We start from the raw sequence: 14,723 nt of genomic DNA on the forward strand, positions 1-14,723 counted from the left end.
CCTATGAAATGTATTAGGCCTACTTGAATAAATAATCTGACTTTCCCCTTGAAAACGTCGATTACTGAAGTATATAGCTGAAAATATTATTGATACAAATAAAGCAGCTATTATGACCTTCCCCCGTACCATTATACAAAAATAAAAGCAATAAAAAACAACTAAAACGGAGTCCTACTGAAAAGATTACTGTTACACACATTTTATATTTAATGACCATGTACCACAGCGAGGGAGGGGCTTTAATCGATTTTGTTTACTTATGTTATCGTCATTTCATTATAGACTATATTTTAAACGTTACACTTAAATATCAATAAATGTAATAAAGGCATTACATTTCTTAAACAAAAAATACGGAAAACCTTAAATATCCGATAGGGAGCGCAGTTGGCTTGTTGCATAGAGGCCCCGCTAGAGCTGTGATAACGGTGGGGTCTTTGTGTTTTTTAGAATCTGTCAGAATTGGATTGTCAATGATTGGCCATTTTATTATTCAAAGGTATAATATCCCTTTATTTATAATAGCAACATAGTGATATGCCTAATCGTGAGAACCACACCGATTTAGTGAGTGACCATAACTGAGCCTGAATATCCGTATATTTTGGGGGGAAATAAGAGCAGATTATTTCCCGGAATTAAACCCGGAATCAGATTAGGATTCTGGAAAAAGGCTGGCTTCACGGGGCTAAAGAGTTCGTTTGACCACCCGATCAACCCATTAGATTAGACTTTATAATAAAGCCACACTACTCTTTACCGCCCCCTGGTGGAGAACCTCAGACGTTCACGTTAATTCATTCGCCGGACGAGGATCGACAAGTGCGCTCCGCCGCTTCTTCCTCAAGGTCCTCAAGCGCGCTCTTTCTCACACACATCTGGACTGAGGATGATTTCAGCGGAGCAATGTAACATTGTTTCAGCATCCACGGGAAAACTTAACTTAATTATGGGATTGTTCCTTTCGGGGTCTTTCGGGTAAAAGTAGATTAAACCCTATACTCGCTGCCTTTGTTCGGCTCTCTTTAAAGTTACGATGTCTTATTTCCCGTGGAAAGAGGAGAAATGTTCCGACGCGGTGAGAGGAACGCGCTGGGTAAGTCCAACTTGTTCACACCTAATGAAAACCGAAATTTGGTTCATAAGCGTAAATATTATTTAACTCATATTCGTGAATGCCGTCTTGCCTTTGGAACAATATTGATTAATTGTTAATGTGTTATGGGTGTGGTTCGCATCATTTCATGTTGCTGCCCCAGGTCCGTATACAGCGCATAGCGGACGTCCCTCTTTATGTGATCCAATTATTCATTTTTCGCCCCTCTCAGACCTCACAAGTGCCGAATTACAGTAAAACCATCGCGTTCTTGAGGGACGACTCCCCGAGTGGTGAAGTGGATGTCTGCTGCTCATCCCGCTCAGAGGAGCGCCCGTCCCCCGAGGGCTTCGGGACGAGCGCCGGAGACCCGCAGCGGAGCATGTCCTGCCAGAAGACCGTGAAGTCTCTAGCGGGACAGTTCGGGGGATCGTCCGGGGATAATGGCCGTTTCTCTCCGGCTCTCTCGGCCGGGACGGCCCGGTGTGGACTCGGTATGCCGGTGGCGGTGGATTTAGGGGCTCGAAGATCAGAGGAAGAGAGAAAAGTTGCGCGCTGTGACAAGTGTTCGCTGACCCTGGTGGCGCTGAAGAAGCAGGCGCTCAGTCTGCTCGTGCAGAACCACTTCTCCTCCAAGGTAAGCGCATCGCGGGGGCACTCTCCTCCTCTTCAGATGGAGGATAGTCGAACAAATATTACAGATTTGTTGCTAATGTATAGCCCATATATATATATATATATATATATATATATATATATATATATGTATAATAAATAGTCTACCACTACTACTAGTCATAATAACAATAATAATACAAACAGCAATAGTTATAACATAGCAATCCCAACTGTATTATTAATTTAGAAGATAAATAATATAAATTTGGTCTAGGGGCCTGCACGTTGCTGGTTTGTTTATTATGTGTAATCAACGGTTTCCTTTGTTGTTGCAAGAGGCAATGAAAGAACCAATGTGGGCATATGCTTTATGCTTAAAATAGTGCATTAATAGCATCGTATATTTCAACATTTCAATAAACGAATCAACATGTGATTCGTATTCCCGTCCCCGGGCCGTTTGTTAAGTTCTGACGAACGAGATTCGCGTCCCGTGCATTCCCTATCCGCTATCCGTCCTCTATATTATGCCACTCAAAACGAGGAAAGTAGGCCTACACCATGGTGCTGTTTACGTACGAGTGGTTTCAAATTGTCATGAATATTTTATAAGGGCATCGCTGTGCCCCCCCCCCCTCCCCCCCACGTCTGTCCCCCCTCAGGGGAAAATAATATGTATTTTATATATTTTTAAACCCGTGGGGTATTGGTATTGGGACATCGTGTGTTCAGTTCAGAGACCGACCGCAAGTCTACGTCAGAAAGTGTTCGGGAGGGAAGACCGTATCTCAGACAGACAATCGGTGGAAATTTGATAATATAACTCCTTGCCTGTGTATTGATTTAAGGGCACGATTTCTCCAATGCACATTGGACCTCTAATATACAATTTATATGTTCAGGCCATCAGCAAAGCGCTTTAGCTGTCCATCTCTCGCTCGCTCTCTCTCTCTCTTTCTCTCTCTCTCTCTCTCTCTCTCTCTCTCTCTCTCTCTCTCTCTCTCTCTCTCTCTCTCTCTCTCTCTCTCTCTCTCTCTCTCTCTCTCTCTCTCTCTCTCTCTCTCTCTCTCTCTCTCTCTCTCTCTCTCTCTCTCTCTCTCATCCTCTCTCTCTCCTGCTCTCTCGCATTCTCTTCTGTCCAATAGATCTAACACCTTAAGGGGGTTCCGTTTAGAAGTAATGGGCAGATTTCAGTGGAAAGAAATATTTTGCAATGACTTAATGTCACAAATATTTAAGTACATTGAGTGTAGCAGAGAGGGTAAGGTGTATGGTTTGAGGGGTGTAGGGGTGGTGTAGGGGTGGTGTAGGGGGTGTAGGGGTGTGGGGGTGTGAAGTGTCCGGAAGTGTGAAGTGTCTTTGCTCTCCATAATAAAGTGCAGAAGTATGGAGGAGAGGATATTGGCTCTGGGGGATTATGGGTCAGTGTACAGAGCAGGGGGGGTCATATGGACACAAACGCAAGGGAGGGGGGCGTTAGTTGGGTTAAATGGGTTAACCGGGTTAGGGGTTAGTTGTCGAGTTAGCTGGGTCACACTGAGAGAGAAAGAGAGAGAGAGAGAGAGAGAGAGAGAGAGAGAGAGAGAGAGAGAGAGAGAGAGAGAGAGAGAGAGAGAGAAGACACAGACACAGACACAGACACAGACACAGACACAGAGAGACAGATAGACAGACATACGGACAGAGAGAGTGACAGAAATTTGAACTATAGAACTCTGTCCGTCACAATTTGACAGGTAAAGTGTGATGTGCTTTAGACAGGGGAGAAGGTGGAGCGGGGGGGGGCATAGGGGGGGGGGGGGGGGCGGGGGGCGCGCAGAGAGGATAACGTCATCTTTTGGCTCTTGAGCATATCAGGTTACCGGCACGCTTGGCAGACTATTGACACACATTTCGGATTCACCAGCACTTTCACCCCCCAAGTCTCAGCGGTCTCATCCCCCATCCAGGGGATCAGCACCACGGCTGCTGCCAGAGGTACTTTGAGCAAGGCACTTTAAACCCCTGAGTGCCGCTGTGGTCAGTAGGCCAGGTGTAGCATTATAGATTCACTGTACTTGAAAGCAATTAGTAACTGGAGATATTGGAATTCCGCTGAGGGAATAACATCTCTGAGTTGATTATGGTGGATTATTGTGCTTTTTTTTTTTACATTTTGAACGCAAAAATAATGGATGCCGCAGTGATCGCGTTCCAGTTGAAGTTCAAAGTGTATTTGTTGTGTGTGATATAAACCGTGAACTTGAATATTTAAATTATTACATAAAATATGCAAGGTGAAATACTTTTCTACCGCCTCATTTCAACCGAGCTTTATTACATAATGTAGGATCAACTATACATATAATATATTATAAGACACACAGCAGCACCTGGTTAGAGATAGATTTGAAGATATCTACTAAGTGTTCAGATTAATAACATAAAATAAATCCCAGAAAAAAGAGAACAAAATTGTTGGCTGCGTTGACAAATTAGCATAGTTGAAGTGTAGCCATCCAACTTGTTTGTGATCAAATGTAGGTAAGAGCGGCGTTGTGTTCCTTCCCATCCATCATTCAGCGTGCTAAACGCAGCCTCAATTTAATGCAACACTATATTACATCAGGCGTGAACGAGTGACTGTGACTCCATGACTCTTAGTGCGATCACTCTCACTGCTCTATTTTCAGTCCGTCATCACAAATCATGCATTATTTATAACTCCCCCTACCCCTTTTTTCCTGGCACATCATCCCTTCCCAATCCCTCTGTTCTCTGTAGGACCTGGCGGCCATGTCTACGTTCCTCCACAACAACCTCCGGGTCCACAGCAGTCGCTCAACAGCCGACCCCAGAGAGAAGGACCGGGACCAGGGCTTGTGCATCTCCTGCGGGGTCCACCTGAACCAGCTCAAGCAGGAGGCCGTCCAAGTGGCTCTGTCCAGAGAGAACAGCCGCTGGCCCGGCCACGCGTCTCCAGAACACGCCTCTGGATCGTCGACGAACACCAATCAAGCCGACCACGGATCCCCGGTGTTGAATGGGACGGGGAGCCCGAGACGGCAAGAGACGGTACCGCATGGACACAAGAGTTCAAGAGGCATGGTGCAACTGGTGGAGAGTGAAGTAGCAGTTGTTCCTCAACAGCACAGTTTCCCCCAGAGTTATGTGAGTCCCCAGATCTTTCAGGGGAGCCCACAGAGGATCCAAGACCGCCCCAAAGACCGGACCCAGGACCAATTGCCTCAGTGGAATCTTGAAAGGACCCAAGAACAACCTCAAGTCCGTCCACAAGATCACCCCCAAGATTGGAACATTCAAAGGACCTTGGACCGCCCCCGAAGCCGAACCCCACAGAGGCACCCAGAAGGGAACCTGGATCACCCTCAAGACTACCCCAAAGACAGCGCCCAAAACCGGATTGTTGACCGCCCCCAAAACCGAACTCCTCAGCACACTATTGAACACCCCCATGACCACCCCCAGAACCGAACTCCTCAGCACGGTATAGAACACCCCCAAGACCATCCCCATGGCCGCCACCAAGACCAGAACCCTCAGTGGACTCTTAACTGCCCTCAAGACCGGACCCCTCAGAGGAATCCAGAATGGACGAGAGACCACCCCCAAGACCACCCCCGAAACCGAACTCCTCAGCGCATTGTGGAACAGATTCTAGACCAGCCCCAAGACCACCCCCAAAACCGTACTCCTCAGCGCATTGTTGAACGGATTCTAGAGCACCCCCAAGACCACCCCCAAAACCGTACTCCTCAGCGCATTGTGGAACGGATTCTAGAGCACCCCCAAGACCACCCCCAAAACCGTACTCCTCAGCGCATTGTGGAACGGATTCTAGACCACCCCCAAGACCACCCCCAAGACCGAATTCCTCAGCGCATTGTGGAACGGATTCTAGACCACCCCCAAGACCACCCCCAAGGCCGAACTCCACAGCGCATTGTGGAACAGATTCTAGAGCACCCCCAAAACCGAACTCCACAGTGCATTGTGGAACAGATTCTAGACCAGCCCCAAAACCGAACTCCTCAACGCAGTGTGGAACGGATTCTAGAGCACCCCCAAAACCGAACTCCACAGCGCATTGTGGAACGGATTCTAGAGCACCCCCAAAACCGAACTCCACAGCGCATTGTGGAACAGATTCTAGAGCACCCCCAAAACCGAACTCCACAGCGCATTGTGGAACAGATTCTAGAGCACCCCCAAAACCGAACTCCTCAGCGCATTGTGGAACAAATTCTAGACGAGCCCCAAGACCACCCCCAAAACCGTACTCCTCAGCGCATTGTTGAACGGATTCCAGAACACCCCCAAAACCGAACTCCTCAGCGCACTCTGGAGCGGATTCTAGACCATCCCCAAGACTATCCCCATGACTGCCACCAATACCAGAACTCTCAGTGGAATCTAGATGGCCCCCAATACCTGTCCCCACAGAGGAACCCAGAACGGATCCAAGACCATCCCCAAGACCATCCCCTGGAACGCCCCCAAAACAGAACTCCTCAGCGAACCTTGGAACAGACCCGTGACAATCCTCCAGCCCATCCCCGAAGCCGAACCCCTCAAAGGACTCTGGAACGGATCGTAAACCATCCCCCAGACCGCACCCTGGAGCGACCCAATAACCGGACTCGTCATCGCAGCCTGGAACGGATCCTAGATCACCCTCGAGACCGCGGCCAAGACCGGACCCCTCAGTGGAGTCCAGAACGGACTCTAGAGCGACCTCAAGATCGGACCCTAAACCGTACCCCCCAATGGATCCTGGAGCAGACTACACACTGGAACTCAGAACAAACCCTGAACCGGACCACCCCCCAGCGAACCCAGACCAAGACCCTTGATCGGCCACAAAACCGCTCTCCTCTGCCGATCCTGGACCGCCCCCAGAACCGGACCCCTCAGCGAACCCTGGACCGGACCCGGACCCACTGGAAGTCAGAACAAACCCTGAACCGGAGACTTGAGTGCCCCCAGCAACAGTCCCCTCAGCACACCCCAGAGCGGACCTCTCAGACCCTCAGGCGGCGAAGCCCCAAACCAGCGAACTCCGACATGAACCGCTGGGTGGCGGAGCAGCAGCAAATGGTTGCCGTGGTGAAGTCGGTGGCGGCGGCCGGCGGCAACGGCGGTGACGTCTATCCCTACCAGGTACTGTACAGAGAGAAGCCCTTGCTAGCAACCTGTCAAACGCAGTGTGGCTAGACCACAATGATCTTATATATGACATTGGTTGTATGCATAAGTAGCGATTTGTCCAATCTCTTTGCACTTTAAATGACATAAGATCAAAATCCTATAATCAGGATTTTCTAACAGTTAAATGGTATGGATCTGATTAAAATTATTATCAATAGATATAGAAATCGACAAATCAATGAGGCTACCTGCATCATGGATTATACTTGCCCTTCCTGCTTACTTTGGACATTTTGCTAACGGGGGGGGCTGCACCTCGGCCTGCATTTTAATTTACGATATTTTCTCTTGGAATGCGATAATCCTGGGCTCTTAGTAAGGTTATTTGTTTTTTGGCACCTGTCACACCCCACGCGTCAACCCTTTCACCTCCGCTACACCCATCCCCCCCCCCCCCAACCATCCCCATCAACACCATCCCTTCTACAGTAATGTCCTCTCTGGGTAAAGTAGGTCTTTACCGGAGCATGTGTCAGCCAGCGTTTGATTCATGAAGGCCAATCACCGCCTATTTAGATTCCAGCGCGGCTCCGGCCGTTGTTTAAAAGCACTCGCGCTAATGGAAGAGAATCAGGCCTGAGGATTTATCCCCTTCATAAAAAGTGTGCCGGTTGAGAACCATTTTGTGATCAATGGGGATGGCGGAGGTGCCCATGTTTAACAGGAACCGCTTTTGAGTTGTTAATTAACGCAGGAGGGGTGGCTAGCCTACCAAGCGGAAACCAAAACCGGTCTTAGAATAGTGTGCGGTTTTTTAACCTCACAGAAGGGTTAGCATCATGCTGAAGTGGATTAGGGCTGTTTTTTGTCGTAGACCGACAAATAGTCCCAAAAGTCTTGCATAATGCAATGCTACATTTATCTTTCAGTCGCCACATTCATGGAGATGTTATTTAAAAAGATACAGTTCTTCAGTTAGTAAAGCAAACCGGTCAGCTTTTACATTTTGAATTAAATCGATAAAACGGCGGGAGATACGTCATCCTCACAAATAACAACAATATTCATTCAGCTTTCTGTGGGAATGTAAAAGGGCGAATAGTTTACAAGTGACCCGGATCGCTTTGGAAAATGGTGAGGAATGACACCAAAACCTACCGGCCATAAGACGAAATACACACCGTTGTTCGCAAAGACCAAAGCCCTCTCTCTCTCTCTCTCTCTCTCTCTCTCTCTCTCTCTCTCTCTCTCTCTCTCTCTCTCTCTCTCTCTGTCTCTCTGTCTCTCTCTCTCTCTCTCTCCCTCGCTCCTATCTCACCATGTCTCTCACCATGTCTCTCCCTATGTCTCTCGACCTTTCTCAGAGCCCTGACGTAGGCTTCCTGCCAGACTAATTAGCATGTGGCGGATGGGTGTAGTCCAGCCTGGAGGTCATGGAAGGACACATGGTTCTGTCCTCAGAATCTCTGGGAGGCTGATTAGGAGGAGGAGGAGGAGGAGGAGGGAAATGAGGAGGAGGCGCAGGAGGAGGAGAAGAATGGAGAGGAGGAGGAGGCATGTGATGATGAGGAGGATGGAGATGAGATGGAAGAGGAGGAGGGATATGAAGAGGAGGAGCAGGAGGAGGATGGAGGGGAGGAGGAGGGAAGAGGAGGGGGCTGAGCAGAATGAAGATGAGAAGAGACATGAGGGGAGGGAGTAAGAGGAGGAGGAGGAGGAGGAGGATGTCACTGTAAATAGCAGTAATGCGCTATTGCGCCAGATACTAGGAGCAGTCACGACTGAGTCAGCGCATGCAAAATACACTAATAAACACATGTATACATGGTAACATACAGGCATGCTTGCCCACATATGGGTGATACACGGGATAACTGATACACACATGGGGAAGAAACCCGATCAAGCTGAACAGGGCAACACCTCACCAGGTTGAGACAGGATGTGGGTGCCAGTGCTGTTCGGCTTGATCTGGTTTCTTCCCCATAAGTGCATCAATGTGTGTGTGTGTGTGTGTGTGTGTGTGTGTGTGTGTGTGTGTGTGTGTGTGTGTGTGCGTGTGCGTGTGTGTGTGTGTGTGTGTTTGCGTGCGTTTGTGTGCGTGCAAGCTGCTGTCAGGGACTGTGTGTTAACCAAGTCCCTGCATATCTGACTCATATCTGTTCTCAAAACCTTGGTAATCACCAACATCCCCATCATAACAAAAATCATCCACCATCATCACCGAATCATTTCCAACGTCCTTCCCCATATCATCACAAATATCCCCACCATCACTGTCACCTCCATTACAACCAAAACCCTCCTCAAACCACACCAACCTGTCCCTCATCCAGGCCACCTCACATGACTCTCCCCATGAACCCCATGTGCTTTCCAAATAAAAGCCTAGAATAGATGCACATATGCGCCCAAGCTGCTCCCCGAAGAACTCCCATGATGCTCCTCTCGTTTTGGAGCCAGTGTCATGTTGCAACTCTTTTTTTTTTTTTTTTAATTCCTTGTAAGTGGGGGAGGCTTTTTCTTTTTAATGAGCTCTGTTGTGTTCCCTCGGCAGGCTGGCGGGGGGGTCCCTGAGGGGCGTGGGGGGGCCGGGACTCTGCAGAGCAGCCCCAAGATGGCTCACATTGCCAGGGTGGCCACCATCGCCAACTCCGCTGCCATGGCCTTCCTAGCCAGGTAGGCGGAGCTGTGACACCCGAGGCGATACATGCATGCTATTGGACGATTGGTTTAAAGCCAAAGTGAGGAAGGAAAAGTGGACACCATTTGTGAATGAATGAATTTCACAATTGCCCCGCAATCAAATAAACTTTGTGATAAAGGGATATGCCGAGATATCTTCAAGTTGGCATTTGCCTTTGTGTAGAAGGAGTCCAAAAGGAGAGTTTGCTGGATTAACTTGTGCTTTCCGTTAGCTTTTCAACTGACTTAAACTGACAACTGACTGCTGAGTAGCATCAGCCTAGCTTCTGTTGGTGTGACTGAAGTGCTCAAACACACACATATATATACCAACCTGTTACACAACTCCTAAAGACAATCGAAGCGGAAAGCATAACAACTCTGAATCTGAGTATTTGCAGGAAAGGAAAACTACCAACTACAATATTAATAATTTCCTGTAAGGTGTCATACATAACAATAGTATCAATGCATTTATTTATATCATCATCGTTGATATGCTAATAAATGATTTCATTATTAAAAGTTCATGATTGGACCTTGTCTTCCCACCTCACAGAGCGGCCCAGAAGTTGAACCTGAGGAGGAAAGGTTTGTCTGGGGGGCCGGGCGGTGCGGGACGCCTGGGCCATCACTCCACCTGTTTCAGGGGCCTTATAGAGAAGAACCCGCCCCCGGTTCCTCCCAGCGTGTTCCACAACGGCAGCAGAAGCAGAGAGCCACAGAACACTAGTCAGGTAAGAGACATTGTTATCACTGCTAGAGTTAAAGCTGTCGCACTCCCATACAGATTTGCATCCAAACGTTTCCGAAAACAACCAGATATGTGTACATACAAGATCATTTAGGGATCACAGATAAGAGTTAGTAGCTAGTAGGGTCATTGCTATCGCAACAAAAGTGTGAAATACAAAAATAAAAATAAGTTGGTTACACTGTGTCATTGTGTTTTACTGCCTTTTAGTTTTGAGGCTTTCATCTTGGATCCGGTAATGTCGCTGTAACCCTCCATCTTAGCTCCCTTTAATGTAACTGTAACGCCTCCATCTTGGATCCCTGTAATGTGGATGCAATGCCTCCATCTTGGATCCCTGCTCCCCACTTAGCTTCCAGGGAGGAAGAAGGCATGATCAATATGGCCGCCTGTCCTGTGCTGTATTCTCCGGGGCGTCGTCTATGGTTACGAATAACAGCACAGATAGACTCCCTCCAGTCCTCACCTGCCCTACACACTCTGCAGCCCTCGCTCGCCAATAGCCACGCCCTGCGTGCGCGTGTGTCCGTGTATGTTTGTATTTTATCGTCTGTGGGGATGGATACATGTATTCATGTGTGTGTCTTTCTATGTGTGCGTGTGTTTGTGAGTGTGTGTTTTTTTTTATCCACATGGCTAGGGAGGCTATGGCTGTTTGCATGTGTGTTTTCTTTGTGTTTTTGAGTGAGTGTGTGCTTGATTTTGCTAATGTATTTGCTAGTGTGAGCCTGTGTTTACACATCAGTGAGCATGCATGTACAGTAAGTATGTGTTATGCATGCATGTGTGTGTGTATGTGTGAGCAGTGTGATGTGGCTCGGAAGCCTCTTTATAAATAATTAAATATCTCTAGAGGACGGCCCATCTCCACACGGAGCTGGTCGGCACACACACGCATGAAAGAATACATCATCCAACAGGGATGTCGCATTTCATCAGCGTCGGTCCATGATGTCATTGTGTTTCCAAAGAGAGTGTAAAGAGCGATTTTGAAGCATGTCTTTTGAGATCTCCTGTGATTTCTCAAAACAAACAGTCTATTAACAGAGGATTGCGATTTGACTGGATCGTGCAAAAAGTGACAAAACATGCTACCCAGATGTGTGTTAGCCCTTTGGAGTACCTTTGGTATGATGTTATTGTTAGCAACGTGAACGTCATCAATCTAGAGTGAGGTAGTTAAATAGAAAACAAGAGATTTTTGGTAAAAAATCTTTTGGCTGGCTTTAATTCAGCCTTTCCCTGTTTCAACAAAAAATAAGCTGCGGTAAACGATGGATTTGATCCAGAACCGGGGTTGGTCTGGTTCCCCAGAGCTGTGATAAGCCTTGAACCACTTTAAGCAGAACTTTAAAAGGCTGTCCGTTTCAACCGGACCTGATCAATTTGACGGAAAGAGATCATAACATTAGCGGTCCATCCTGTCATTCTTATCTCCTGTGCTCCTCCTCCCCTCTTCATCCGTCTCCCCATCTCCATTTCCCCTTCAAGAAAAACAAAACCCATTAAATCGAAATTCCAACTGAACAGCACCAGCGTCTTAACCTAACGGATGCTCCCACGTGGTTAGCTTAGTGGTAGCACTAAGGCTACAGAAAGGGAAACCTTTAGTGTCTGCTAAATGGTTCTTTATGGTTGAAGAATCCATTTCAACTAAGGCTTTAAAAACCTCCAGACTGCCATAGGGAGCTGCATTAAGGAGATTATCACAGTGAGATATGGAGCTGACGCTGGAAACATCCATAGTTACTGTCCTGCTCCGTCTATGAATTTTACCTGGTTAAGATATTGAGCTATATGTATGGAGGACTATTCAGTGCCTTTGCGATAGCGATTCATTATTGGACTTCCCAAGAGTGTAATATTATTGTTTAATGGTGATTCTGAAGCACAATGCTAAGTAAAGGTTCTTACCAAACTCAGCAGTTGGAAAAGGTGAATGAAGCTCTAAGACTCTTCCCCTGAGCTGATGGATGTAAGAGTTGAATCTGTGGATGTTTAACCACCTGAATAATTGTGCGCTCTTCCTCTGCTTCAAAGGAACTCTGTGGTTGACCTTTCTGTTTGTTTTGTGGTTGTCTTCCTGGTTTTCAGATGCACATGAAGATCTGTTCTTCACATAGAACAATTAACTTATAGGCATTGATTTTTTTGCCAAGTGGGTTCCCGCTGTAATTGTCAGTCCCTCCAGAAAAACGCGATTATGCAATCGCATAAATAAACACATAATCAGCCAAAGTCCGCATATTCATGCGGGGGCCGCATTTTTTCAAATAAGCCGCACTTTCACCGCATAAATTGCCAATTTCCACGCAAAATATAACTTTGCATGATTTCATAATCTCTGCATTTCCGTTGCAAAAAAGTCACATATATCTAAGCAGAAAGTTGAAAAATGTTGGGTGTCCCTTGTTGCCATGGGAACGATATGAAGTGACCGCAATTTTTGCAAGTTCCTGCAATTTCATCACAAAAAATTGCATAAATATGTTGCATATTTCATCGAATTTTTTAAGAGAACGTGCCGCATAATCAAGGATTTTTGGCCGCAACAATCACAAAAAAACGCTGCATTTTTCCGGAGGGACTGAATTGTGGCTCATGTTCCAGTCAAAAGGGGTCAGGACGTTTTATTTACAAATTGCTGCGTAAAATGTGCTTTGTAAAATCTGTCTCTAAAATATCTTTAAAATGTCTTGTTTAAACCGTCAAACAGAATGAAAAACATTTTCATTATTTTAAAGCTTGTTTGAGGATAACATTAGCAAATCAGCAAGAAGGTTGCGGTCTGCTTTATACTTGAATGTTTGAGACACAGTTTTATTGTGCTGAATACTTTGTCTGGTCTTCAACCAATTTTCCATCTCTTCGTCTTGCGATCTGCCTCGCAAGTAGCAGCCTCTCTGCATCAAGTGAAGTCCATATGGAGCAGATAAACAGAGCGCTTCACCTTGATGCCCCCTCTGAGGGCTTTCAATAGATATGCCTCCCGGCCAACAGACAGCATCCAACCACTCACCAGACAGAACCTCTTTGAACCCAGGCCTTGGAAAGAACTGCCATTTGGCCTACCCGTCCTCTGTAGACACTTAGTCAGCGCTTTGTCCTCCTGTTTGCTTTGAGTGACGTATAATGGATGTATATTGACACAGAAACAAACACAAAACACACTTAATTCGATGTTTTCCATGTCCCCTGGAATACGCTTGGGTTTTTTGCACAGATTTTGGGAACTTATTCAAGCAGCACTTTGTACAATTTGTAAATTGTGCTTCATCATGGTTTTGCAGTTTTATAGTTTTTGTTTTATCGTCACTGGCACAAAGTCACGGTTGCTTTGGACAGCATGCAAATGAATGAATTTGAAGGTTGCAACCAAATGGGTCGTTTTGTACAGAGGCCTCTGCCAATCCCGGCAGTGCACTATAACGGAACGGACCCTCATCTCATCAAACCAAAACGTCCCCACCCCCCCCTCTCTCTCTCTCGCCTCTCGTGTTAACCCAGGTCAAAGTCATCCTGAGGGTGTGTCCTCCGCCCCCCCTGTCCTCCGAGGGCCCCCTCCGGGCCCCCCTGCTCCGCATCGACCAGTCCAGGAAGAGGGTGACGGTGGTGGAGCCCACCTGGAACAGCCTGCCGCGGGCCCGGCTGACGCAGCGCCGCGAGGAGAAGGCCGTGTTCAAGACCTACGCCTTCGACCACGTCTACCCCCAGGAGACCGGCCAGGTCTGCCACTCCTTCCTTCCTCCCTCCGACCGCACTGCCCCCTGAGCTGCGCCCACAGCTACGCCCTCTAGGAGTAGCTTCAGTGATGGGTGGAGGGGTGGGGGCAGGGCTCAAACACGCTCTCCTGGTGGTTCCTTTTTATCAATGGACAACATGATTAGGAAAAAAAGAAATTGAAGACACGATGGTTAATGGTTTACTCGTTTTCATGGTTAACTAGCGGAACCATGGTTTCATCAGGGATGGCTTTGTGGGGAGGATCTCGGAGGTTGAAGTTGAGGATGTGCAAATAATCAGCACAATTTGTGAACTCACAAGACGAGTCAATAAGAATGTCAATATGTACCGATTATCCATGAGGTTTTAACTCCTTCTAGAGGAGGGTAAACACAGTGGCGCATCCAAGTTTCCATTTGCAAACTATTAATTCAACAGTTGTGGAACATAATGTTCGACCAACGGAACTACTTTAGTATGTGCGAGTGATAGGACCATTTAAAAGAAACCAATCATAAAGGAAATAATAAATCATTGAAACCTCTCTGGATATTGCAAGGCGATTTCCTGTCAACGCTGCCCGTTGAATCTTCGGTTGATCTTTCAATACAAGTTATGCTGTCTCTAATGTGATGGCTATCGCTGCTCTGTCCTAATAGAGCCCGCGGCTACCCGCTTTATCTCCACACTGATGCA

At 47.1% G+C, this 14,723-nt stretch overlaps 1 protein-coding gene across 1 annotated transcript in view; it reads left to right on the top strand.

The window, feature by feature from the left end:
• Positions 1-1,039: 1,039 nt before the first annotated feature.
• The window catches only part of LOC130374947 (kinesin-like protein KIF26B), a 24,026-nt gene continuing 10,342 nt past the window's right edge, over positions 1,040-14,723 (top strand). The window contains exons 1-11 of the mRNA XM_056581927.1: positions 1,040-1,099; positions 1,332-1,736; positions 4,481-4,761; positions 4,889-5,204; positions 5,619-5,662; positions 6,161-6,251; positions 6,548-6,877; positions 8,230-8,238; positions 9,423-9,544; positions 10,110-10,287; positions 13,812-14,030. Coding sequence (XP_056437902.1) covers positions 1,040-1,099; positions 1,332-1,736; positions 4,481-4,761; positions 4,889-5,204; positions 5,619-5,662; positions 6,161-6,251; positions 6,548-6,877; positions 8,230-8,238; positions 9,423-9,544; positions 10,110-10,287; positions 13,812-14,030 — 2,055 coding nt within the window. The remainder of the gene's footprint in view (positions 1,100-1,331; positions 1,737-4,480; positions 4,762-4,888; positions 5,205-5,618; positions 5,663-6,160; positions 6,252-6,547; positions 6,878-8,229; positions 8,239-9,422; positions 9,545-10,109; positions 10,288-13,811; positions 14,031-14,723) is intronic.

Source organism: Gadus chalcogrammus, chromosome 21, assembly GCF_026213295.1.
Source record: "Gadus chalcogrammus isolate NIFS_2021 chromosome 21, NIFS_Gcha_1.0, whole genome shotgun sequence".
Lineage (NCBI taxonomy): Eukaryota > Metazoa > Chordata > Actinopteri > Gadiformes > Gadidae > Gadus > Gadus chalcogrammus.